Source organism: Pogona vitticeps, chromosome 4, assembly GCF_051106095.1.
Source record: "Pogona vitticeps strain Pit_001003342236 chromosome 4, PviZW2.1, whole genome shotgun sequence".
NCBI classification, from domain to species: Eukaryota; Metazoa; Chordata; class Lepidosauria; order Squamata; family Agamidae; genus Pogona; species Pogona vitticeps.
In genome coordinates, this window is record NC_135786.1 from 60638161 (window position 1) to 60665729 (window position 27569).

At 39.2% G+C, this 27569-nt stretch overlaps 1 protein-coding gene across 10 annotated transcripts in view; it reads left to right on the plus strand.

Moving 5' to 3' along the window:
• Positions 1–27569, plus strand: part of ST3GAL3 (ST3 beta-galactoside alpha-2,3-sialyltransferase 3) — a 243994-nt gene that overhangs the window by 149345 nt on the left and 67080 nt on the right. For 8 of the 10 annotated variants that reach the window (XM_020783380.3, XM_078392808.1, XM_020783381.3 and 5 more), the window contains one exon: positions 24256–24402. The exons of the other annotated variants lie outside the window; for them this stretch is intronic. In XM_020783380.3, coding sequence (XP_020639039.2) covers positions 24256–24402 — 147 coding nt within the window. The remainder of the gene's footprint in view (positions 1–24255; positions 24403–27569) is intronic. 10 annotated transcript variants of the gene reach the window in all.

A 27569-nucleotide genomic window follows, 5' to 3' on the forward strand; every position in this document is an offset into this window, starting at 1 on the left:
GAAACACAAACTCTGCCAAGCTCAGCTCAGACATTTCTAAAATAAATGGACCAATCTGAGGGTATAGCTCTGTCTTATGCAAGCAAGCTATTTAGTGAGTTAGATGTAAATGTAACTGCTTACCTCAGAAAAATGATTTCATCTGCATAGAGTTCTTGAACATCTGGGTCATTATTATAAAGGAGCCAAGTAAGGGCAAAGGTTCCTCTGACAGTAAGTAGCTCCCTTTTTGAAGAATAACTCTGTATCTACTCTCACTAGTTGTCTGCCAAAATGAGCAGCGTATGGAGCAAGCACTTGTGGCATCTGGTAACTGAGTAATGAAGGTCTGGTGGTGAATGAGTACATGCTTGCAATTGCAGCTGTGCTCAAGAATTTGATTGTTGCAGAGGTGAGCAAGAATGAGACTGAAGATTGAATAGGGAGCAACCGTATTTCAGCAAGTGAGTGGGAAACACCTAGCATGTAAGGTGGCTTCCTCACCTTAGATGCTGGGGTAAGGCAAGTGTGGCCCTCTAAATGTTGGACTGCAACTCTAGCTTCCTTCAGAGTTGACTCCACTGACTAGAGCTGATTGGAGCTGCAATCCACCAATATATGGAAGGTGTTAGCCATGCATACATCACTTGGCTTCCAACTTCGTTGAGGCAAAAGATGCATTGTTAATAGGGTGGAGGGGGGGACTTTATTATGAACTAGTGACATTATTTTTCTCTTGTGGACTTTGGAGGTGCAAGTGGAGGAAAGGATGAAATGATACCCTTTGAAATGTGTTTTGTAAGTTGCTTATGTGTGTGTTTGGGTGTGAGTGAAGAATACATTTAAATGGGAAAATTCTTTAGTACATTACCCCAGGTCACTATTTGTTTTCTATACTGTATTGCAATACCTGTCTGTGACATTGTTTGAGGCGTAGTTTCATCTGCTGAGCCTTCTGTGAGGCTACAGAGGCTATTCACTGCCAGAACAAGCAAGTCCTTTTTGGGAGATAGGTAGTAATGAATATTTTGTAATCAGGTGAAATATACTCTATGCAACTCAAGTGGCAGCTAATCCTTCTTGGTTGTGTAACTTGTTAGTCTTGTCTTATTAACATTTAATCACATACATGAAATTCTTCACTGTTATCCAAAACCAGGGAGTGATCCAAATAGGTTAAAAGTAATCCACTTTGCCCTACATCAAAAAGGAAATAGGTGTTTAAAATACTTAAAAATGAGTCATGGCTGCAAATTAAGCAACAGGAACAAAGGGAGAGGCAGAAGGCAAAGCTGTCAAGCTGATTCCCTCCAGAAGGTGTTGTATGCATACATACCCATAGGGACAGGGACAGAAATTCCCCTTCACTCCCCCTCCTTCACCTTATTCTTGTGAGGTGGTTTCCCAGGACAAACTGAGAAGCACATTCAGGGAGCAGATACGTACTCCTTGTATGTCATGGGAGTTTGGAAAGAAACTCTGGCCTTTTTACTAAGCAGTTTCCAGCTCTTGCTGCAATGAGAGCTAGCAGTTGTGAGGGGACATTTTGCAGAACAGCAAATTGAAGGAAGGAATTGGAAAGTACTTTCTGTTTAGCTGTTTGACTAATATAAATAACTCCAGTACTTCTCTCTGAGCATGTGGGGAATATACTATATTGTTTCCCACATTTTTAATTTGCTTCTTGTAACAGGTACTATTAATCTACTATTAGCTGAATCCTTGTACTTCCTTATGTGTGCTCATTTTAACACATTCCAACCTTTCTCCCTCTTTAATAGTGAGGCAGTGTCAGTATTCAGTAGTTTGCACTGAATTTGTAACCTCGCAGTGCATGAGTTTAGTTCACATAGTTGCCTGATTTCAGAGTTGTTAACCTCTGAGCTAAATTGTGGTATTACACTTAACATCCTGTGTCTTTTTATGTCCTGTTTTATTGTCATTTCAGTTTTCTAACTCGGTTGGGAATTTATTGTGTCTCCCTAAACTTAAAAATGAAGCCTTAACAAAATATACTGTATATATTTGGCTTTCTCAAGGATATTTCAGATTCTCTTCCAAAAAAAATTAAAAGAGCCCTCCCACCTTTTTTTGCAAAGGTTGTGGTTCTTATATTTAGTTGATAATATCTGCATTGTTTCTTGCTTGTTGAACAAAATTAGACAATTGGTGTATCACTTCTGTTTGGAAATGTTGCTGATTTGTAATGTATTAAAGTGAATGTTCTAGCTCTGCACCCTTCTGTCATTGCTCTCAATGTGTGAAAATGACAGTCTGAAGAGTGGGAGGCTGCTGTATCCATGTAGGATATCCATGTGACCTGGATCCTATTTTTCTGGTGTTTTGAATAATGCAGGGAGTCTATATTGATATAGCAGCTTCTCCCACTTCTTATTTTCACTCTTTGTGTTAAAAGTGACAGTGAATGGAGACAGGGCTAATGCACTCACCTAATTGCACATAAATAGATCCTTTAGAATAGTGCTAGTGATCTTCAAATTTATATCCCCCCCCTCTCTTAAAATATAACCATGAAGGAGAATAGAAACTCCACTTCCATTTTTAACCAACTGTGCTTTAACATTGTTTCCAAACCCAGACAAATTGTAGTTAGACTTAATATGTTGTATTGTTAATGATTGACTGAATGAATGAGGATGCCTAATCGATTTTTGAGTAATATACAATATATTTAAAAATATAAAACAGTGAGACAAATTTAAAAGCCAGTATATAATCAAACTGAGCTAAAATCAATGACAAGGTGTAAAAAGACAGCAGTTCACAACATCAAAATAAATTCTGCAGCAAAAATAGAAGAGTGTACAGTAGTTCAAGATAGAGTGTAGAGTGTTGTTCAGGACAGCATTCTGTACGAACTTCCTGCTGCACATCACTTCTGTTTTCAAGTAAGGTAGAAGAGTTGTGATACAGATAATAATGTAAATACTGAAATGAGGTATCTTAAACAGTGTGCCTCACTTAGTAAATTCATGGGGGCAGTCCTTCCATATTCTTGACTATTTCTTCACTTTACTTGCATTCCAAATGTTTCCCTAATATTCTCTAATTGAAATATGATGTAATTGTATGCATCTTTAATTTGAAGAATTGCATTACATAATTTGGAAACTGCATAATTATGCACTACATTGTAATTTTCAAATCATAAATACATTTTGGTGTTTTAAGTGGTAGCTTCAAAAGCAAAGTAAAATAAAGAAGAAAAAAATGTTGTGGCACCTTAAAGATTAACTGCTATATTTTACTGTGAGCCTTCGTAGACCAAGTCCACTTTCTCAGACATAAAAGTGAGACTACATGACAAATATTTATACATGGCCCCAAAATAGAGAGATAATGGTTGGTTGGTAGACACACATTGCAAATTATGTGAATCTACATGGCATTTCGCACGTAGTAATGACCTAAGACCCCTATTTAATATTAATTTCTTTTCCTCTGGAGCTTTGTTCTCTAAACAACAATTAATAATTAGTGGGTAAAGGAATACAATGATGGTGGGTTTTTTTTAACCTCCTGCAGTTTCCTGTCACAGAACGTAAACTTCAGTCTTATACATGCATCATGATTCAGATCTGTATTAAATAAATGTTTCACAAATAACAGTGAAATGCTTGGTTATAGATACTTCCTCAAATTTTCATTCCTCCTTCATGGAAATCTAGTTTTTCTATTTAAGTTATTTTAACAGTATTGTTTAAAATGTTTTAATATTATACTTTCTACTTACAGATTAAACAGTTAAAGAGATAATATACACCTTTGCCTGACACTTTTGCGAATTGGAAACCATTTTGTTTCTTGATATTCTGCTTGCAGTAGCCTCTTGTTCAGTATATAGATTATACATCAGGACAATTAAATATTATGGCATACTCATTTCCTTTAGAATGATCTATAGCTTTTAATGATTCACACAGGCTTTACTATCTTTAAAACACAGAATGTTTTTCTTTAAATTCTTTTGTATGCTCCAGTAGCAAATGAATATTTGCAATATGATTTCTGATACCTATTCATTTTCTGAATCAAGCTTGAACATCTGGCAATTTGTAATCCATATATGATAAAAGTCTTTATTCTAAAATCTAGAACATCACTTTAATTTCATGGGAAATAAATGTCATGGTCCTATAATTACTGTGGCCTTTGGCATTTATTTTATTTTGGATTGGAAGGTATATTAATTGTTTCCAATCTGTGAAGCTCTGTTTTGTTTTTCCTATTTGTTGGCATATTCTTATTAGGACTTTAATAGATTCCATCCCTGTAGCTTAGAATAGCTCTATTAGTATTACTCATATTACTGGTATTTTATTTGTTCCAACTGCTTTGAGAGCAGGTTTCTCTTACTTTCTAAAACTGCGGGTTCTTCATCTCAATATTCTTATTTGAAGAAATCTATCATTCTTGCATCTCTTCTGTACAGTTATTGGTATATTGTTTTCACCTTGTCTTTATTTCATCTTAATCAAATAAGATATTCCCGTGTTGCTGTTCTAGGATCACTGTTTAGGTTTACATTTTCCTTTGATTTCTTGGATCTCATGGATGACATCTCTTTTTTTCTCCTTTTTTGTTGTTCTCTATTTCTCTGCAAGGATTACTGTACTATTTTTCTTTGTTCCTATGTGCAAGTCACTGAAAAGTACCATTTGGGATTCGGAACCTACTTCTGCAACTTTTTACTTTTGCTTCTTATATTTTTATATTTATTAACAATTCCAAGATTCACCAGTCTCCAAGTATCCTGCTAGACACGTGCAGATTTGTTGTTTTTTGGACTACAACTTACTGGATTCCCCTGTCAACACTGCCTTTGGTCTTTCAGAGCTAGAGTCTAAAAGCACAAATCCAAAAGTCAACACTGCCTTTGGTCTTTCAGAGCTAGAGTCTAAAAGCACAAATCCAAAAGTGTACAGTACAGTACTTCCATGTGTTCTCAGACCATGCTTTTCGGGCTAAATCTCTATGTGAATGCTCTACCTCTACACTTTTTTGCTTCTACCCTCTAGTTCATTTCCTTCAAAAAGTTTCCATACCTTTGTGTGAGTAACACTGTGGTAATTGTAGACAAAATTACACCGAAACCAGGGGAATTGGATTTAGCATTGTTACACCAATAAAGGTCAAGACTACCTGTCAGATTTGGTTGTACATTGTTAAAGGCTGTCCAGAATCTTAAGCACAAACAATCCCAGCAGTTTCGTGTAGGTTCCTCGGTTTAGCATAACGGAAGATCCTGCAAATTCACACTGGTTAAACAAAAAGTGAAATTTAGGGAGTCTGTTATTTTGTTCTATACATTCACAGTGTGCATTCATGTAAATGTAAAGTAGGAGTTACCCAGCATTTACCACAGGAATGCATAAGCGGTTGTGGGTGGTGTTTAAAAACACACACTGAAATCCTGGACTCTTTCTGTGTTACACTTATGCTTCATCCAGTACTGTCCTCGCCTCCTCTCTTCTGTGTTTTTGAAACTGCTGTTGGAGCTGGAAATATTTCCTGCAGTCTGTATGATGACTAAAGAAATTCTGAATCCTCTGTTTACATAAATAAATAAATTTACTAAATAAATTTACAGTTCTCTAACTGCTTACAGGTAAAAACAGTAATATGGTTACAGGTAATGGAGGCAGTAAACCTGGCAGCACCCACACAGCAATAGACAGTCCTAGTCCATAAGATTGTACAGGTTTGTCCAGGATACTATTGGCAGTGCTGTCCTATTTTGCTCTGTGATATTCTCTTTCAGGAGGATAGCAGGGAAAGGGAAGTGCTCTCAATAGATATCCAGTCACTGTAGCAACACAAAACATGTCTTAGAGAACTGAGATACTCTAGGTTAAAAAAAACACATTGTGGAATGTTCTGAATCTTCTTCTTGAAAATTGTAGTATACAAAGATGTTTCTGCAGTTTCTGCACCTTTTTGTCCTCTGCGTCTCCCCAGTAGGCAAAAATCTGAATACCTACTCATGTCAGTTAGCTGTGTATAAAGAGGAAGGAGAAAAGCCTCTGTGTTCCATATATTTCATAAGAAAACCTTTTCCGTGTCATGTGGGTGTGGTGATCTGAATGTTCGTAATAAATCTCTTCCCTTTTAAAATATCTGTTTGTTACTGGGATAGGTTCTACAGTGCGTTTTTCAGATCTTTGCATTTGGTTGATTAGTTTTAGGTTGCGTAGAAGTGAACGTTTAGGAACCACTTTGCTGCTTGGAAGTGGGAATTATGCAGAGCAGCAGATCCTGAGAGATCTGCCAGAATGTTGCACCATATTACGGCCTATTGCCAACTAGAAATCTCTGTTTAGTTACATGTCCTTTTAGTATAACAGAATTGTTCTTCCTTGTCCTCCTCTGTGTGCCGGGGGGGGGGCAGGGAATGTAATCTGATAGGTCTGAGTTGCTTGGTGTGAATGCTGTCTTTAGATTCAAATAAATTGTATTTGGGCACAAATACTTCCCATATTCCATTGTTGTAGCCCTACCTATCCCTTATGCAATGGTATCAAGGATTGAATAACTGCATTCCTGTCTGTGTCTGGCAGGCAAAAATAAATAAATGGTAAACTGAAACAGTGTAGGGTCTGCACATGCACTCTTTGTTTTAATCTGTGAATTTCATGCATTTTGATATCAGTTAAACCAAAGGCTAGTTGCCTTCACCTAGATACTCACAGGTCCTTAGCACATCTGCCTCATTAATATTCTTCATAATGTTCAAATTCTTGCTCTAGGGGCATGAATTTCAGAAAACTCCCTTTAAAACAGATTTCAGTTCCAAATGATATGTATTATCTGACAGTCTGTTCTGGTCTTTTTTTTCCCCACAAAGGATATTAAAACTATACTGTATACTGTATTGATTCCTGGTGTAAAGTCTTCAGCAGATCTATGATTTGGGTTTTTTTGCACAGTTTATATTACAGTGAAATAATCTGTAGGACGTGTACGATATACTACTATAAATCAGCACAGCTTCTGATTCATGTCAGAGTTATAGCTCTTTAAAATTAACCTAGGATGAAGAAGTTTAGCATCTTCACTAAATATCCACTACATGCAAACAAGTGTAACAGAATTCCAGTATCATGGTGGGTGTTTTTTTTAATGTAAAGAAAAACAGCTTAAAGGGTGGAAAGTCTGGAGTAGATAAGTAAGTGCTTAGAACTTTCCATGCCTACTACCGGATATCACCATGTACTGCAAGGTTCCAAATGTATTTTGGATTGGGATGTGGGTGTGGGTGTTACACAGTTTGAAAAACAAAATTGTCACCTGAAAGAGGGTTAAACACTGGTCATGCAGTTCCTATTTCTGTATGTGAGTGATATATCATAGTGGCTCAAGACTGAGCTATAAATCAGAAAGCCTCTGATATGGATCTTACCTTTGACATGAACTAGAAACATACACTGATATTCTGCCACCTACAAATCCTTGCTCTCTGTCCGTCTTGCCCCTCCACCCTCCCAATTTGTGATATGGAAACTAAAATCCTATTGCATTCCTATGCAAAAGGCATAGGAATGGGAGGTGAACTTCTTCGAGTTAAAAAATCTCCATAGGCATTATGTGTTGCATAGCCAGTTGTGTAACAGATAATGTGCAACAGATAATGTCTATAGAGATTTCTTAATTTGAGGCAATTCACCTCCAAAAGTTATGCCTTTTGCATAACAGCACAACAGGATTTCAACTAGAGGATACCAATATGGGTTTTCTTTACAGTGTTCTTGTAGAAGTGATTATTGGTCAATAAATGAATTCCTTTCAATACTTGAAAGCCAGTTACAGAAGTCAAGTATTATAGTTGTGTTCTAAAAGGAAAGGGGTGGCAGCGGCAATAAAGTCCTATTGCTTATGTCCATGTAGAATAGGGTGTTAGCTTTCAGTTTACAGAGGAATAAAATGTGCAGAAGGAATTCTCCTTCCTTTGATAATCATGGGTAAGCAGAACATACCCATGACTGACAGTGTTATAGTTATGCACTCTTCCTACTGTATGTCTGTCCAATTATTTTCTCCCTACCTCACTGTTTGATTGCTCAGTCATATTGCATTAGTGCACAATTTTAAATATTTTCACATATGTTCAGTAGTATATATATTTTTTAAACATTTGCTAAGATTCTTTCTGCCCACCAGAAACAATTTAAAATAAAATAACACAGCACTTCTGAGAGTCCTTCCCACCACTTTACTATTTTCTTACCCAGGATGGTAACTAATAACGAAACAATCCATGCACCTAAATATGTAACCTATTTATCCCTTTTAGAGACTGAAGAAAAATATGTAAAATTTGAAATAAAAGGTGTGGGAGAAACAGATGGCATAAAACAATTGACACTGGAAGCAACATGAACAAAAACAAAATGTATGTTTAGGAGGTCACAGCTGAGGTTAACTTTGGAAAGCAAAAACAATTTAATTAAGTCTCAATTAACCCCCCTTTTTTATTGTTCCTGTCTTCTCTCTTGAGGAATGTATGAAAAGGGGTTTCCCATGTTCTTAGTTGAGCAGTGTGATACTTAACTAGAATTGCATTAACTTGGAAAATGCAGAATATTGCCAGTGTACTGGTTGTTCTAGTCACACAACAATCCAGGTTTACAGTGTGATGAAAAAGAAGATAGTACAAGCTAAAAACCAGGTATTGGGGGTTGAATGCGTAGAATGAGGGATATCTAGTCCCTCAAAGTAGGCCTGTGTTAGCATACTTCTAATTAGTTTCGCTGTAATCTCTTTGAACATTTATCTTATTCACAATGCCACCTTTATTTTGTTTACAATATCTGTGTGTTGGTCCCTGGGAATCAGGACACTATCTCTGTTTCATGCTGTAGCACTGAAAATAATGGGTAAAATGTAAAGGTAAAGGTTCCCCTTGACATTTTTAGTCCAGTCGTGTCCGATTCTAGGGGGCGGTGCTCATCCCATTTTCAAGCCGTAGAGCCAGCGCTTGTAGGAAGACAGTTTCCGTTGCCACGTGGCCAGTGCAACTAGGGAATGCCATTTTACCTTCCCACCGAGGTGGTACCTATTTATCTACTTACATATGCATGCTTTCGAACTGCTAGGTTGGCGAGGAGCTGGGACAAGCGATGGGAGCTCACTGTGTCACGTAGATTCGATCTTATAACTGCTGGTCTTCCGACCCTGCAGCACAGGCTTCTGCAGTTTAGCCCACAGCGCCACCACGTCCCTGGCTGAAAATAATGGGTAGAAAAGAACAATAGGAAAAAAAACAGTTCACGCTTTTTGTACCAGAATCACTTATTGGCCTGTGCCTCAATAACACTTGGGTTGATGCAGTAAATTTCTAGTCTGATGTTTGGATTATCAGTAGGACTCTTGTGTCTCAGTGTACTGGCTGCAGTCTCGGCGAATTGTCCTTCCCTGGGTTTCCAGGGAGGAGGGGGAAATCTCAGAGCAAACATCACTTGAGAAGGAAAATAAATAATTTTATTTTGTATGATGGCTTAAATATTGGGTTCTCGCCTCTTCCCAATTCCCAATTGGTACCAGGGCTCACTGACTCAATGCTGAAATTGTTTATATGTGTATGGTGTGCATAATATATGTTTAATTAATTGTATGCTGTCACATTGATTCTGAATTAGAGCAACCCTTTCAACATTTTTCTAAGTATAGAGTTTTCAGAAGTAGCTTACTATTCCCTTTTTCTGGGGACACGTTGGAACTCTGCTGCTTGCTCAAGGCAAACACTTGCTGGGTGCTCTTCTGCAAGGCACAGTGGGGAATCAAACTCTGGACCCCCTGGCTCTGCAGTCAGGTGCTCCAGCTCATTCAGCTATATTTGTATAGAAGTTGGCAAAGGAAATCCATATTGTTTCCTTCATTCAGAAACAAATAACTTCATTTGTACAAGATAATTTTTTACCCTGTGATACCACAAGATATGGTCCCCGGTTTTAGGTTTTGGCCACTGAAATCTCAGAGATTGATGAACTACTCACCCGCCAACCGGCTCTACATTCATGGCTTGTCGTGAACTAGCATGCTTGACACTCAGAAAAAAGTCTTCAAATAACTCTTTTGATGCAGTTATCTTCTTGCCTCTTTGAAAACATATCTAAGGGAGAAGAAAGGTGAGTAGGCTGAGGAGAGCACATGGAAACTAGTTAGTTCAGAATTCACCATTGGCCCACATAGCCTTGTTTTCTGAGCATTGGGTAGCAGTCATCTGGCTGAAGACCAATTTAAATTGCTATTGTCTGTAACAAGGGGTGCGTGTCCAGGGGAATTTCCATCATGTTTACTGTGCCCAGTTTCTACTTTCATAACGTAACTCTCCTTAATTGATGACATATCCACCTCTTTATGAGTTTATTGCTCACTGAAGGAAATAATTACTTCCGCTAAATAAGTGAATTAAAATCAAGTCACAAGAACAGGCCAGTTTTCTGGAAGTGACTCAGTGATCAAGGTACTTGAAAAGAGCTCAGCAACAGCACTTCTCTATGCCTCCTTGCAATGAAGATAATCATCTTCATTCTGAGCCTGCTCAGCACATGACTGCAAAGGAGCTGAGAAGCTGGCAGTGTTCCTAACCTCCACAAATTCTTGAGATATCTTCATCTTTTCAACACCCTCCGTAGACTCTTATTCAGTCCTGTCTGTTTAAGCATTCAGATAACAAGAAGCAAGGATACCAAGAACTCTCCCAAGTCTCTCCACACTTTTCAAATGTTTTTGGCAAACATAACTGACAGCAGTACACACACCTATAAAACTGTAACTGCAAGCATTGTTGCCTCTGCCCAGGGTTGGAGGTGGCAGGAAGGCCCTCAGTCATGGCTTCCATGAGGTTGAGACTCCCAGAGTTGCGGAAATCAAACGATATTAACGTAGGGGAAAGGGTACAAGAAGAGATTGGGTGCTGGCTGTACCCTGTCCCACTGGTGCTAGGGAGCGGGGTTGAGTTGGCTTCTCTAGTTCCCTGTCAGGCCCAGTCTTTGCCCCAAATTGAGTCACTACCCACAGTCTAGAGTTGGTTCTGGGTCTTCCAAGCAAGCCCCATCACTTGGTGAGAGGGATTGTACTGCTGATTGCTCACGGGTGTTGTGACACCTCAAGTTCCTCCTGCTGATGCCTCAGGCACTCCTCCTGGCCTGTTCTCCTCTAGCGCTTCTGTTGGTTGGGGTGGGGGCTGGATGACCCACTGCTCAGCATGGCCTCCACAGGGTTGGTGAGTGAGATGAGTCGATGGCAGATTGTTGTGCTATTGCTGTGCCCTCATTCCTTGACTATCTCAACTTGGAGACAGACAAAGGATTCTGGATTGTTAGCAGATCCTCCTTCCCCCAGGTTGCAAAACACTGTGTCCGGTTCTTCTTCCACCTCTCCTCATTCTTCTCTCTTGGATCCTTAAAGGGAGATGAATCTTTCTTCTCTTCCTCACATGTCAGGCTCCCACCAGTGGACCCTAGACCCAATCTCCTTGCACAGGTGTGTCTCATCTGCCTTCAGTGTCTCTCTCCATTTTCGTCTCTGCACCCTCTTGACTCCCACAACCAGAGTTTCTGTCAGATCCATCAGGGAGCATAAGGTGAAAACAGACAGCCCATTTGGGCATCTGAAGCATCCGCCTCACAGTACCATTATAATTTGAGAATGAGAACAATTTCAGTATTGTGCAGGGACATGAGATAGGATGTCATTGGGCTTAAAGGATAGGGACATGATTTTGGTCACTTGCAAATCTCACTTGCCTGCCAACACTGTTCAATATTTGGAGACATAGTGATGACTCCTGGAAAAGGTATAAGCAAACACTACGAGGCCTCCCAAACCCCTGGCTCAGTTACTGTGATACTGCAGAATATGTTCTGTCTTATGTCTTCCATTTCCCGAACACTGGAACTAGCTCCCATCAACATATTCCAACTCCAGTACAAAAACAGCTGATCAGATCGTTGTTATAAGAAAGGAATACAATACTGTATTTTTTGTCTGTTTGACAAAACGGACTGTCTCTCTGGTCTCTTCTCCAATGACTAAAACCTTGAAACGGCTGCAGGAAATGTGTATTCTTCAATAGGCCTGCCATTTGTTAGCTGAGCTGCCTTTCTCTTGTCTATCTTAAGAAGGGCAGATATCCCCAAAAGGAATTTACAGCCTCAGAGATTTCCATGATCTGTCTCTGATCAGATTAGTAGACATTATAGTGTTGAATGCAGCAACTATGAAAATGCCTTATTTCCAGCTGACAACTAAAGCCTGCAGGGATTGATGGTTATGGAGCTGTCTGTCTGGTTTTCATAGTGGCAAAATTTATCTTTGCATCTGGGAAACAAGGGGCTGTAGAAGAAACCCACAAATATTCAATTTTAAAACCTAGACTTGGGATAGAATATCTCTGTTTACAATGCAGTGTGATGTTACATTTAGGTATTGCTGATAGTTCCAGAGTAATAGGACACAATATCATTTCCTTTTTTTAAAAAAATGAATTAGTTTTTCAATCTGTCTACATTCAGCTCTTGCTTGTTAAACATCGTGTTACATGGGTTGCTTATATATGTAAGCAACCTGCCAACCTAGCAGTTCAAAAGCATGTAAATGCGAGTAGATAAATAGGTACCACCACGGTGGGAAGGTAATGGCGTTCTGTGTCTAGTCACGCTGGCCACATGACCACGGAAACTATCTATGAACAAATGCTGGCTCTGCGGCTTGGAGACATGGATGAGCACCGCTCCAAAGAGTCGGACACGACTGGACTAAATGTCAAGGGTCTTCTTAGTTGTCCCTTCAAAATCTATACATTTTTTAAACATTTAAACCATTCATGTGTGTACTTTAGTGTACAATATTGGCTACTATCATAATATTGCTCTCATAGTATACAATGTTCTGAAAATCCTCTAATAACATACCTAATAAAAGTAATTCTGGTTCCAAATTTGTATAATTTTGAGATGATTTAACTGACAAACTTATTTTATACCAGCAATAACTGAATAGGTTCCTAACACATAATAAATGTTATCTAAAGCATTTTATACAGATTTTCTTTATCTGCTTAGCCATTTCTATCTCCACATTTTCTATCATGTCTATATCAATATCATATCTAATGTATATTCATATAAGTACTACAGTATTTGTTTTACCTCCTCCTTATGTTTAGCTTCAGTTTACCTTAAGAACCACCGTGTTATAACTTTACCCTGATGAGTGATCCCTTATTTCAGTTTAATTCCCTTTTCTAATATATGGGATATGCCCCCTTACAATTCCAGAAGTTAGGTGTATACATTCTTTCAATGTTGAATGACACCTTAACATTTTTTTCCTTTTTAATGTTTCTAAGTAACTCCTTCTCTTATTTGTCTTTCCCAGTTCTTGTTTCTATCTCTAAAAATTCTGCCGTGCCTTGTGCCACCTGAGAACATTTTATACATTCGGTCTATCTCCAATAGATCTTCCAGGCTCTTTTTAATTAGATTTGCTGATTCTCTCCCCTTATCTTCCCTTAGCACACCTAAAACTCTACTTGGCTCCAGGTTTAGAATTAAATCTCCTAGGTTTTCTCCTCTAATTTCCTCCAGCCCCTCTTTTGATTGGCATACATCATCCACCGCCCTCTCATTTCCTTGTTCATTATTCCCTGTCTGCTGTTGATTATAGTTCTTCTTCAACTGTTCCTTGAATAGTGGTTATGGGATCTCACTATTTCTAAAATTGCTTGAAGAATAGATTTAGTTTCATCCCAAAATTGTCCTTGTTGTGACATTATGTCCCAGATGTCAAATAATTGTATTCCAAGTGAAAGTTGTCCAGATGCTTAAAATAATCAGCTCAGTTCCATTAATATTTGCTTCCATAGGTCCACTTTAATGGATTGATCATCTTCAGGGTTAAGTGGTTGTGGTGGGTTTTTCGGGCTCTTTGGCTGAGGCTCAAGAGCCTCGTGGCGCAGTGGTTAAACCGCTGTACTGCAGCCAAAACTGTGCTCATGACCTGGGGTTCAATCCCAGGTAGCCGGCTCAAAGTTGACTCAGCCTTCTATCCTTCCGAGGTCGGTAAAACGACTACCCAGCTTGCGGGGGGGCGGCAATGTGTAGCCTGCATAATTCACTTGTAAACCGCCCAGAGAGTGCTTGAAGCGCTATGGGGCGATATATAAGCAGAACACTTTGCTTTTGCTTTGCTTTTCTGAAGGTTGTTCTTCCTAACGTTTCACCAGTCTCTGTGGCTGGCATCTTCAGAGGACAGGAGTACAACAACCATTAGATCCTGGTTGTGAAAGCCTTCGCGAATACATTTAGGGTTAAGCTTGAATCCAGTCTCAGATGTAGAGAGTTTTCCCTGCCTAAAGGCCCAAGGTCCAGTCAAGTTCAGAACCCAGGATACAGTTTAGAAGTTCCACTTTGGCTGGATTAGGATTTCTAGGGTTAATTTATCTGTAGTTCAGTTCCATCCTCAAAAAGAAAGGGAATTCCAAACAGCCAGTGTTCAAAGTCATTGATTTTAAGCTTTTTGCCAGCACCTTAGATAGATAGCTATTACAAATAACATAAACAAGTTTAGTTTCCCAGAGTTGTTCCCAATTATGTTTTCAGGAGAAAGATTTAAGTTTATAATGACAAAATAATACCAAACTTCCTTCCTTGAAGTATAATTAAATGTCTAATTAATGTCCAATTTGTTTTCCTTGTATCTCCCTGCGTCTCCTTCTCTCTCCAGATTCACTGGTGCTCAATCAGCTATTTCTGCCATAAGGATTGTCTCGTCCAGGGATAATAAAGCAATACAGTTAAAAAAAAATTCTCACCCAGTGCTAACTCGATGTTAATTAGGCTGATTTATCACTTCTCCATTGCCAGCTGCCAACGGCTTGCAGGCAGGCTAGTTCATTTATTTATTTATTTATTGTATTTATACCCCGCCCATCTAGTCAATTGACTAGTTCAGCTGTTTGTTTCTACCCGCTGGATGATTGGGGACTTTCCCGAATCAAACATGAGTAATTGTCATTCCCCCCGTGATCAACAGGCTCCCCCCCCCCCATTTCACCACCTCTTCAGGGTGGTTTTAACCCCCTGGGGGTCCCAAACAGGTTGGAATTCAGCCCAGGGGGCGGAGCTCCGTCCTCCTCCTACTGTCTTGTCGCAGCGTCAAGCCGGAAGTCAACACAATATCATTTCTATCTGGGATACCATAGTATGCTCTCTCTTTTTACAGCACATTTGTAAAAAAGTGTCAGGGTAAAAGTATACATAGATATAGAGATCACAGAGGTAACAGCTGTGCAGCAAGCCAAGCTACATTTTATCAAGAAAAAAGTCAGTAATCAGTCCCAGGAGAAGATTTCGGTCTGATTCCAGCTCTTATGACATGGCCTCAATCTAAAAACAAAACCCATCTACAGGAAATAGTGGGGTGACCAAGGCTATTCCACATATGTTTAGAAATGATGTTTCTGGTTACTATAAAACAGAGTGTAACTTAAAATACTGACTGGGAGGAGAATGACATCCACTAAGGAGAAATTAATACACTAACATAACATAAAATTGCCTTCCTAACTGCATATTAATTTCTCTTGAAACTAAAATTGATACAAGAAGATTGTTCCAGAGTTTTACATCTCTTGATGGTTAAAATGTTCCCTAACCATGGTTTTACTGCCTAAATTATCCTCAAGGTATTGTGTTGTACTCCCACTATGCAGATGTATTTGTATAGTGCTCTTTCTGGCTAGGGTAGGGTCACTGGAAGGTAGCTGCTTTTCAGACATCTGAAATTATATAAATACTCATGTGGGGAGTAGTATCATTGTTTCCTTTGGTGACTTCAGCACTTTCTCCCCTATCTTATTTGGTTACCCAAACTGCTTCTTTAGACTTCAGGAATTGTATCATCTGTGCCCCCTAGTCAGAGAGCACATAACAGTGACATCATTACAACAAATCAAATGTGATTGCTTCCCTTGGTACTTTCTTGTTGTTCCTTTCCTACAATGGGTTAGATGTCATCATAGCAATCCTGACTTTGGGTGTGGCAGCTCTAAACAATGATGTGCTGTTGCATCCAGACTGGTCACCCAGGTTGCCCACCAGTACGTTGTTCTTCCTATACTTCTTTTCCTACTGATTTTTTCATTTAATTGTCAGTTATAATAATTTATACTTTTCATTCTACATGTTACTGATGTATTCTTTGGAGTTATCAATAAGTAAAATCAAAACAACCTCAGTTTGATTCTGTTGCTGAGGGAGAGTGAAAGCAAGTCAATGTTTTTCCAGTGCAGATTTGCTGAATTGGGGCATGGTCCCACTGGGGTTGGGGTTCTATTTACACCTTTCATAAATATTTAGTTTTAATACAGTCACATAGCTACTTATCAGCAAGATGTTTGTTCAAAAAAAGACTCTCCAGAGTCTTTTCTTCAAGGTACCCGTGTTCTTATATCTCTCAGACTGTCAGCTGGGTTGTACAGTATTTAAAGTAGTATATCAGGCAAGTCATGCAGTAGGTCATGCTGAGATTTTTTTTCCAGATGCACACATACTGTTGAGGTATGAAGATTGCCCATCTTTCATGCACTGACTCTGCTTTGTGTGCAGGCAACCAAGCAAGGCTGTTAAACCTAGAAAGAGTTGTAATTAGAAAACTTATTTTGACCCTATTTTGCTACCATCTGTATAATTAATACAATTCAGAATGTTTGGAGATTGTGTTGGAGATGTTTCAGAATAACAGCTTGGGATTCCAGGCATAAAATAAAGCTATAGGAGGCTTTTCTGGTGGTTCGTGTTTTGCTGGCAACCTAGAATTGTTTAGGCCCTTGAGCCTTTGTAAAATGTAAAATATGGGTTAATCCAATTTGTAAAAAAACTATACTAAAATAAAAATTAAAAAAAACACAGTCCCTCAGCTTCAGTATGCAAATATACTTTACTGTACTTTATGAGTTTTGAACCCTAAATGTGATTATACTTCTGCCTTGTTTTGTCTCATTGCAGAATGGCTAACAGCCTTCCATCAGGGGATCACAGTCATCAAATCAACCCACACATTGTTTAGGTTTTTCCTTAAAAACTGCAGGACATTTTCAGAAATCATGCATCAACCTTCACACTGAATCTTTGTAGTCTTTTCTTTTCTTTCCTGAATCTACTGCTTAAGTGAGTCTTTATGCACAAGAATTTACAATATACTGGTTGAAATCTGGTTGTGAGCTCTGTGTGTGCAACAGTGATGATGTCATTGCCAGTGGCAAATCACTGTTAATTCAGGACAAATTGCAACTGATTAAAGGTGATGTCAGGGTGCACAGAATTCGCACACAATCTGACAAAGTCACTTGCACCCTGAAATTGTCAAAAGAAACATTCAGTCAAAGGCAATTTTTTGATGTGATGTTGCTGCTGCTGCTGCTACTGTTGCATACACAGAGTTGTGCAACTGGATTTCAGCCAGTATTCCAATGCTGGAACTTTCACATGTGACTCCTCTTTCTGCACACTGCTGCATTTGAGGCTTTCAGGTACATTTGCCTAAAGCAGATGAGAAGAGTATTTCCAATGAAGAAATTGCATGATTTTGGAAAAATTGTTTGTGTATTTTGTCATATCTTGCCTCTCTGCAACTCTTTATTCAGCAAACCATCTTCCTTCCGCTCCATGCACTCAAATCCAGGTAAATCTAAATAACCTTACAGAATAACCCATGAAATCTGTTATTTACATTACAGTATAAAAATTCTTCAAGTTTCCTTTTCAACTCCTCCTGTTCATTCACTGTACAGACATTAAAAACATTTCTCAATGTGCCCATATTTATTCTGTTGCCTTTTAAATAAAGGATAGTCTCTATGCAGTAGAAATCCTTGAGAAGACTTAAGGGAAGAGGGCTGTAATGGCTTAGAGCAGACAATTGTGCCCTTAAATTCATTCATTCATTCATTCTTTATAATGAAAATAAATATTTTCAGTATTTATATCCTGTCATTCTCCCCAGGAGGACCCTAGGCAGCTTATGATACAAAACAGATAATCAAGAGCTAAAAGAATTATTACAATATTAAAAACAAATTGCACAAGTAACATATTGAGTATACATATACCCTGTTTCCCCAAAAATAAGACAGGGTCTTATATTAAATTTTGCTCCAAAAACGCATTAGAGCTTATTTTCAGGGGATGTTTTATTTTTTTCATGTACAACAATCTACATTTATTCAAATACAGTCATGTCATCTTATTCTAGTTGCTGCACAGTGGTGGAGGGTGAGGTTTCACTTAACTGGGGCTTATTTTGGGGGTAGGACTTATATTACAAGCATCCTGAAAAATCATACTAGGCCTTATTTTAAGGTTAGGTCTTATTTTAGGGGAAACAGGGTACTGTATATGGTATATGTATACTTGCTGCTTCTTGTTTTTAATCTGTATTTACATGGTGTTAAGCCATTTATATATAATATGTAAAAGGTTTAATTATGTTTTTAAAATACATAAAAAGATAAAGACATTAGAGACCTCCCTTTTTTAAAGAGTCCTTGTAGACAGCCAGTTAAACCCACCCACCCCAAAAAAAGCCTGCCTAAAGAGAAAGGTAGACCTCAAAGAGGAGGCCAACTTGACCTCCCATGAGACAGTATGCTGCAGCTTAGAAACAGCAACAGAGAAGGCCCTCTCATGTGCCCCACCAAACATACCTGAGAAATGCCTCCCCTGATTATCTTAAAACCCAGGCAGGCTCATATGGGAAATGTGGCTTTTCAGATAGGTTGGACCCAAGTCGTTTAGGGCATTATAGTAGATCAAAAACAGCATACTGGAAACGGACCAGCAGCCAGTGTAGCAGTTGCAACAGGAGCTGCATGTTCCATGTAATCAGTCCCAATGAACAGTCTAGTTGCAGCATTTTGCAGCAGTTCTAAACAATTTTCAAAGGCTGTCCGTTGTTGACTACATAACAATGAGATGTAACTACGGCATGTGTCATCATGGCCAGATTAGACATCTTAAGAAACAGGCGCAGCTGGCAAGCTAGTTTTTAACTGTGTACTCCTGCCACCCCAGAGACCTGAATATCCAGGCTCAGAGATGAATCCAGGAGCACATCTAAGTTGTGAACATGTATCTTCAAGGAGAGTGCATCCCCATCCAGACAGGCAGAATCCCTGTTCTCTAATCTGCCTTACAATAGACTAGAAGCACCTCTTATTTGTATCAAACCTCTGTTTATTCACTTTCTTCTTGTCATTCATTGACACCAGGCACTGATTTAGAACCAAGACAATTCCTTTTGATTTAGATGAAGATATAGAGTTGGGCCTCATCCACATACTTGTGACACTGAGCCCCAAAACTCCACACAACTTGTTCCAGCCATTTCATGTTGTACAGTACAGTATATGTTAAATAGGATGGAGGACAAAACAGAACCCTGACAGATGCCACAAACCAGGGCATTGAAGAAGAGACTCCCAGCACCACTTTCTGATCTCTCCCCTCCCAGAAGAACTAGAGCCTATGGCAATATCACATTCACGGGATCTGTATCGGCTGCAGCATCCAAGTCAAAGTTAATCCAAGTAATCTTGCCTGCAGAGTGTTATACAAATTCCTCATAGTGAGCCTAGTGCTCACTTTTGAGTGTCTTGCACTCTCTTTTTGTGGGCCAGCACTTGAGAAATCTCCATTGGACAACTCTGTGCAGACACATTGGTGGCAAAAAAGAATGACTTCTTCACTGCCACGGAGTTTGCCTTCCAATAGACTGCAGCCCATGTTCACTCAGATCTTAGTTTTTTACCATCATCACTCCAATCTCTGTTCTATTCATTTCATCACTACCAGTTCTCTAGTAAACCAGGGGGCCAGTTTGGCTCCACTTCATGGGAGGAAATACTTAGGAGCAATTGTGTCTATGGCTCTGCTCATTCCCCCATTCCAGAAATCAACTAAGGCTTGGACAGAATCACCTGTTGAGGTGACAGAAAATTCCCCAAGAGCCATCAGGGAACTATTCAGATCCCCCAGTCTCCCGGAGAAAGCTGTCCTAATAGGCTTCCACTCTTGCAGAGCTGCAATGACTCTAAACCCCAAGAGTAATGATCTCTCCATGATAATGGAACTGCAAAGAATTTCTCCACATCAAGATCACAAGTACTGTATCTCTCCCGGTTAAAAAAACATGTTCAGGGTGTGCTCTGAAGTATGGGTGGGGCCAGATACTATTTGGGATAGACCAATGGTTGTCATGGAGAACATGAAGTCTTGAGCCAAGTCAAGGAGATTCAAACACCATGCCAAGATCAGATCAGGAAAGGAGACTGTTGAGCAGTGAGGTTATAGCACAAGTCAGATAAGTAGCCTTGTCTCTATATAGTTCCGATATCTTGCTAATATCATAATTAAGATCTAGTAATTTTTCAGAGCAGCTTCTAGTCTCTGTATTATATTCAAAAACTAGAATGTGTTTCTAGTTCCACTGAAAGTTAAGTATGGTATATAGATCTTAGAATAACTGACTCTGCTGTCATAAATTCTACAATATATAATTTCTAAGTAAAAGGGAACATTTTCTCTGCACAGTTCTAAGCTATCCCCTTCAGGAAATTCATCATCATCATAATTCTATATTATGTCTCACAGTGATTTCCTACTGCTCAAAGTAAGAATTTTGTATGCCTTAAAATAATACTTAAAGAATTGGATTAAGTATTGCAGGGAATCAGTACCATAGCAGGCAGTTTGTAATTAGAACTGCTTGATTTGTCTCCACTAATCTTTCCTCAGCTGTGGATTTTACATCAAATAGTTGGTTTTCCCAAGGGCACCATAAGACGTAGAGACCAAGCTACAGTAAATAAAGATACTTAATCCATTTTAGACATGAGCCAAGAGCCTAGTTTCCTTATCTGTCAGGGTTCTCCCTTCCCTGGATTTATGAGGTGTTTCATTCTGCACATATTCAGTTTTTCCTACAGTCTGTGGGTGCAAAGGGCAAGCCGTCTGTATGGTTCACTATGTGAAAAGGAGAAATATATTACTACTTTTGGCGGTCAGTCTGGGGAACAGCCATTCTGCCTCTGAACGGCCACAACTCAGTGGTAGAACATATACTTTGCAAGCAGAAGGTCACATGGTCTAGAGGGGCGGGGTAAAAATCAAATAAATAAATAAATAAATCCTTGTCATCTTTAGGCTGAAATAAAAAAGATTCCTGCTTGTCACCTTGGGAAATTATTGCCAATCAATGATGACAATTCTGGGCTGGGTGTACTATTTGATTCAGTAGAGTATAAGGTTGCCTCTTGGATTCTAATGATTTACCTTCCCCCCCCCATCATATGTAGTCAAATCAGTGATTCTCAAACTGTGATCCCCAGATGTTCTTGGACTGCAGTTCCCAGAAACCTTCACCACTTGCTGTGCTAACCAGGATTTCTGGGAGTTGCAGTCCAAGAACAGCTGGGGACCCAAGTTTGAGAACCAGTGGTCTAGATTAAAAGTAATATTAATCATTGCTTTGGGGAACCAAAGAGTCCCCCCTTCATTGTGAATGAGCAGGATGTGAGACAGACTATGAAAGTGGTTAACTCCAGAAAAGCAGCTGGACCCGACTTAATTCCTGGTCGGGTGGTAAAAGACTGTGCTGATCAGCTAGCCGGGATATGGACTGTAATTTTTAATCGATCCCTGACACTATGCGCAGTTCCCGTCTGTCTCAAGGCTTCCGTCATCGTTCCACTGCCTAAAAAGTTGCCTACAAACAGTCCGAATGACTACAGGCCGGTGGCACTAACTTCAATCTTAATGAAGTGCTTTGAGCAGTTAGTTCGGAAATATATTATCTCCTGCCTTCCTGATCCCTTTGATGGGCTTCAGTTTGCTTATAAAGAAAATAGATCAACCGAGGATGCGATCAATACTGTGCTTTATATGGCTTTATCCCACTTGGAAACACAAGGGAATTATGTAAGAATGCTGTTCGCGGACTTTAGCTCTGCTTTTAACACCATTATACCCCACAGATTAATAGACAAACTTAAAGATCTTGATTTTCCAGATTCTATCTGTCTGTGGATTTTGGATTTTTTAACAAATCGTCCACAAAGGGTTAAACTGAATGACTACATCTCTACTGACAAGATACTCAGCACTGGCACTCCACAAGGCTGTGTCCTTAGTCCACTACTGTTCTCCATTTATTCATCGGATTGCACCAATAACCATCCCAGTAATAGGATTATCAAATTTGCAGACGATACTACACTAGTAGGACTTATCTCTGGGGATGATGAGTCTGCGTATCGGGACGAGGTATTACAGCTATCCCGCTGGTGCAAAAAAACCAATCTTTTATTTAACATCCAAAAAACCAAGGAATTCATAGTGGACTATAGGAAAAAAAGAGCAGACATTCAGCCACTGTATATAGATGGAGTTTGTGTGGAACAGGTGGTTGAATGTAAGTTTCTTGGGACTATCATAACAAATGACCTGACTTGGAGTGCAAACACCGCTGCGTTAATCAGGAAGGCACAACAATGGTTGTATTTTCTAAGGATTCTTAGAAAGCAACAATTGACTGAGAGTTTGTTAATCACCTTCTATCGGAGTTCGATTGAGAGCATATTATCCTACTGTCTCTGTGTATGGTTCACGAGCTGCACAGTGGCAGAGAAAAAGGCAATTCAAAGGGTGATTAAGACGGCCCAAAACGTCATTGGCTGTTCACTCCTCTCTTTGGAAGAATTGTATAAGAACAGATGTAAGAGGAAGATATCTAACATACTGAAAGACTCCTCTCATCCGGGATATCAGCTCTTTAAACTATTACCATCAGGAAGGAGATTCAGGGTATTGAAAGCAAGGACAAGCAGATTCAAGAACAGTTTTTACCCAAGTGCAGTATTGAGTTTAAATGCGGGGCCATAGGTTTTTGGTGGAATTTTAATTGCTGAGAGAAAACGGAGTATCTATATTTGGATGGTGAAAGTTGTGTATATTTTAACTTTTTTTTTGTAGTGTTGTCCAGTTTTACCTTGGGGAAGAGCACCTCATTTCGTTGCACCCACTTGTGAGCGCAATGACAAATAAATTTCTTATGTCTTATGTCTTATGTCAAAGGTTTAACAATGGATTTTACCTCATTTTTGGCATACCTTTATTAGTTCTTGTGCACAGTCTGTCTTTACGCATATCATTTCTTTATGCAGTGTGTTTCTACTGCAGGGCTTGCCCCAGTATTGCTGCCAGAAAATTCTCAAGTATGGTTGTCATCTTTGCGAATTGTTAATCTAACTTCCAAAGGGTTCTGAATACTCTTGGTAGTTTCTTCCTTGCTTCATCTGAATGCACACCACCCCTCTCTATTTGCACAGTACTCTAGTTTACCAAATGTAAGGAATTCCCTCCACAACTGAAAGATGAATAAAGGGCATCACATGCCAGGAATGTCTGAGCCTAGTTTGGTGGGTAAGATCCTCAGTTTTAGACCACAGCAAAAAATAACCTGCCCCCTTATGTCATTCTTCTTGCTCTTTTTGTTGTTGCTGTTGTTTTCTCCTTAACATATGCATGCTATTTTCAAGAATAAGACTTATTTATCTTGGATTGTATATCCAATGTAACTCAACAAGGATGGCTGAAAATGAACTACAGTGGTGCCTCGCTAGACGATGATAATCCGTTCCACTGAAATCGCTGTTTAGCGAAATCATTGTCTAGCAAAAAGCATTTCCCCATTGGAATGCATTGAAACCTTTTTAATGCGTTCCAATGGGGAAGAACCGTCGTTGTCTAGCGAAGATCGGCCATAGGAAAGCCGCTTTGCGAACCGCCAATCATCTGTTTAAATCGCTGTCTTGCGAAGCTTAGATCCCGAAAACACCTGTTTTGCGAGCGTCGAGGGAGCTGTCAAAATCGTCGTCTAGCAAAAATCGGTTTGCGAAGCAGGGACCAAACATTGTCCAGCGAAATTCCCCCATAGGAATCACTGTTTTGCGAATCACTATAGCGATCGCAAAAAGTCAATGTCTAGCGAAAAAACTGTCATGCAGGGTAACTGTCTAGTGAGGCACCACTGTATGGGCAGATTATATCTTAAATTTCTAGGCAAGAATGCTTGAAATAGAATCCTAGAATAAATTGTTAGTTTGTAATTTTTGATATAGTGCTGGTAAGTTCAAAAGTGAAATGGTGTTATAGCATCTGTGTTCTCTATTTGTGATGGGTATTTGCATTTCTACAGAGTGCCTCTGATGGCTTTTGGAAATCTGTGGCAACTCATGTTCCAAGAGAGCCTCATGAGATCCGTATACTGAATCCATATTTCATCCAGGAAGCAGCTTTCAGCTTTATTGGCCTTCCTTTCAACAATGGTGTTATGGGCAGAGGGGTAAGTGTACAGAGAGCTTAACCCTACTATACACTTTTCCTTTTTTCACACTGCTAATGGAAAATAAAACCTGGAATTATTCCATTACCCTCTTCCCTTTCCCAAATTTCTGCCCATCTAAGATTATAAATCCCTCTGGTTATGAAGTATGTCTCTTCTATACTTTGTGCAATATCAAATTGTTAGATACCAGTGATAAGAAAAAATTAGAAGAAGAGTAAATCAAAAGCCAAACATAAGAAGGGTATAAACACCCTCTATTTGCCACTTCACATTTCTCTTTTAAATTTGAAACACTAAATGACACATATAGCCATAAGTGCAATGTGTACAATATGCTGCAACTTCCAGCTTTGTTTGCATCTGTGTCTATCCTAGAATAAAAGAAATATTTTTAGATAAAAGTACAGTTGCAGCCCATCAAGAATATATTTTTTCTGACTGAGTGATTTTGACTGCTGACTAGGACCACTCAAAAGAAGCATATAACCCCCTTGCGACAGCATTTTTAGTGTCGACCATGCTGTTTCTGGGTCCAATTCATGTATAGTGGAGGGGAGGAAAGATTTTTAATGTCATGGCACACACATTCTACCAATCCTAACCTATCCCTCTACTATGAAAAGTTAATGTCCAAAGCATGCTAGTTCCCTAATTTCTCCATTTCTGTTTTGCCATCTTTTCCTTTCTTTATCTGACACTTTTACAGTTCTGGAGCTCTTAAGTCCTGGAAGTTTACAGGTTCTTGTTGGGTGATGTTGAAGGATGTATAAATAATGTCCCTTAACATGTCTATACAAATAGCATATTCTATATACATACTGAATCCCTTGAGTGTGCAGATGCCAAACTTCTTTGGTTAGTGGTTCTATTTTAATTTTAAACTGACAGACATCGCATCGCCTTTGTTTAGTGATATTCAGGATTAGGGAGGAGGATTGTCTTTACTGAAAAAAGAAGGGATTACAAATTTTCTTCTTGAGTAGGGTCTTTATTTGTCTATTGTTCACCCATCATCTTTGTAACAAGCTTGTAAGTCCCCTTATCAAGAGAAGGGCAGCCTATAAATAAGACTAATAATAAATTCTTTGAATGTAGGCAACAGGAACACTTAATTCATCCAACGATTTTAAAATGTTAGTAAGCACATAATAGGACAATTGCCCTAGTGAAGCAGAGATTCTGGCAGATACAGAAAAAGGTGTCCTTCTATATCTGTCACTTTTCAGCCTTTTATCTAGACCAGTGGTTCCCAGCTTTAGGTAACCCTAGTGTTCTTGGACTTCAGCTTCCAGAAGCCCTGGCCATCATAGCCAGTGGTGAAAGATTCTGGGAATTGCAGTCCAAGAACACCTGGGTTACCCAAGGTTGGGAACCACTAATCTAGACTGATATAGTGAGAAACATATCATGGAGATTGCCCACAAGCCTCTCTGTCTCCTCTTTATTTCTAGTACGATAGATCCTTTTCCCTAAAAACAACAATAAGTGATTCTCATTGTGTGGTTTTTAAATTCCTGAATTTCTCTTTTGGAGGAAAGAAGAAACTGCCAGACAAAATCAGCTTTGTGGTGCTGTATCCTTCCCCCACAGTTAACCAATACTATCTCATTAAAAGCAATGAGCAAAGATAAATAATTCTGCAATAGAGATAGGACAGGTTGCTTCTTAATAAGAGTTTAACTGCTTCCATATTTACTTTACTATAGTGTATTCTACTTGCTCCCATTGCAGGATGGATTTGTCTGGAATTCTTCTGATTAGTATTTTACAAGCATTTACAGTTAAGGCTTTATTTTCTGGTGTCCAAAAATAGATGCATTTTCATTTGAATCCTGCTAAGTTTCTTATCCTGTTTGTACATGTCTAGTGACAACCAATGTAAAGGTGGCAGCACAGTGTGGAAAAAACATTTCTTCGTCTCAATTTTCTCTCTTTGCTTCACAAAATGGCCCTTGGTTTTCTATGCTATGAAGAGTGACATTAGATTCTTCCTCTCTGCATCCCTGTTGGGGTTTGTAATTAGAGGGACATTTGTCATCTTCTCTCTGCAATAAACCATCTTACCCTTTCTTTCATTTTAGGAAAACAAAAAACAAAAAAGGTCTTGAGGTGTTAGAGTGCCTTGAAATCTCTGAGTACAAAACCAGAAAAATGTCTTTTGTATTCTTATATGGATAGCCACCATGGTAATAGAGGGAACCTTCTTGCAGAATAGTGATCTACAGCAGTGGTCCCCAACCTTGGGCCTCCAGATGTTCTTGGACTTCAACTCCCAGAAATCCTGGCCAGCAGAGGTGGTGGTGAAGGCTTCTGGGAGCTGTAGTCCAAAAACATCTGGAGGCCCAAGGTTGGGGACCACTGATCTACAGGATGTATTTTAAAGTATTTCTTTAGAATTTTTTAACTATTGCCAGAAAACACAAATGGGGAAAAGGAAAAGACTCAAAAAACCAGTCCCTTTTGTATTAAATAAAAGGACCAGTACACAGAAAGACACAAAAATAAAAAAGGCAGCTCCTGAAAATAACCTGAAATTAAATAAAAATGAAAGTTTTCACTGTGCACATCCCTATGTGATGCCGTCTTCCAAGAAGGAGGATTCTACTGAAAATAAAAGGGAAGTATTACTAGAGGAAGGGGGAGCACCTTTAATTTTTCTAACACTACCAAGCTCTTTGGGGCAGAGGCCCACTTGCCCCACTCTGTTCACAGCTCTGGGGGCATGTATCATAATCTTCAAAGGTGAAGAAAGTAATTGGTACTGTCCTTTAATATCAACCTTTCATTGTTCCCGTTCAACTTCAGTCAAACCCAGGTTGCTGGATTCTAATAGATACCATAAGAACCCAGCATTTAGTGATCTGCTGGAAGGGGCATCATAGCATGTATGGCAAAAAAAAAATTAATTCCGCATTTCCTGATGGTTGCTTTTATGTCTTATATCTCTACCTAATAACATACATACTTGGGTAATATTCAGAGAAAGGCGCTGTACTGCAGCTAAAACTGTGCTCACGACCTGGGGTTCAAATCCCAGGTAGCCGGCTCAAGGTTGACTCAGCCTTCCATCCTTCCGAGGTCGGTAAAATGAGTACCCAGCTTGCTGGGGGGGCAATGTGTAGCCTGTATAATTAAAATTGTAAACCGCCCGGAGAGTGCTTGTA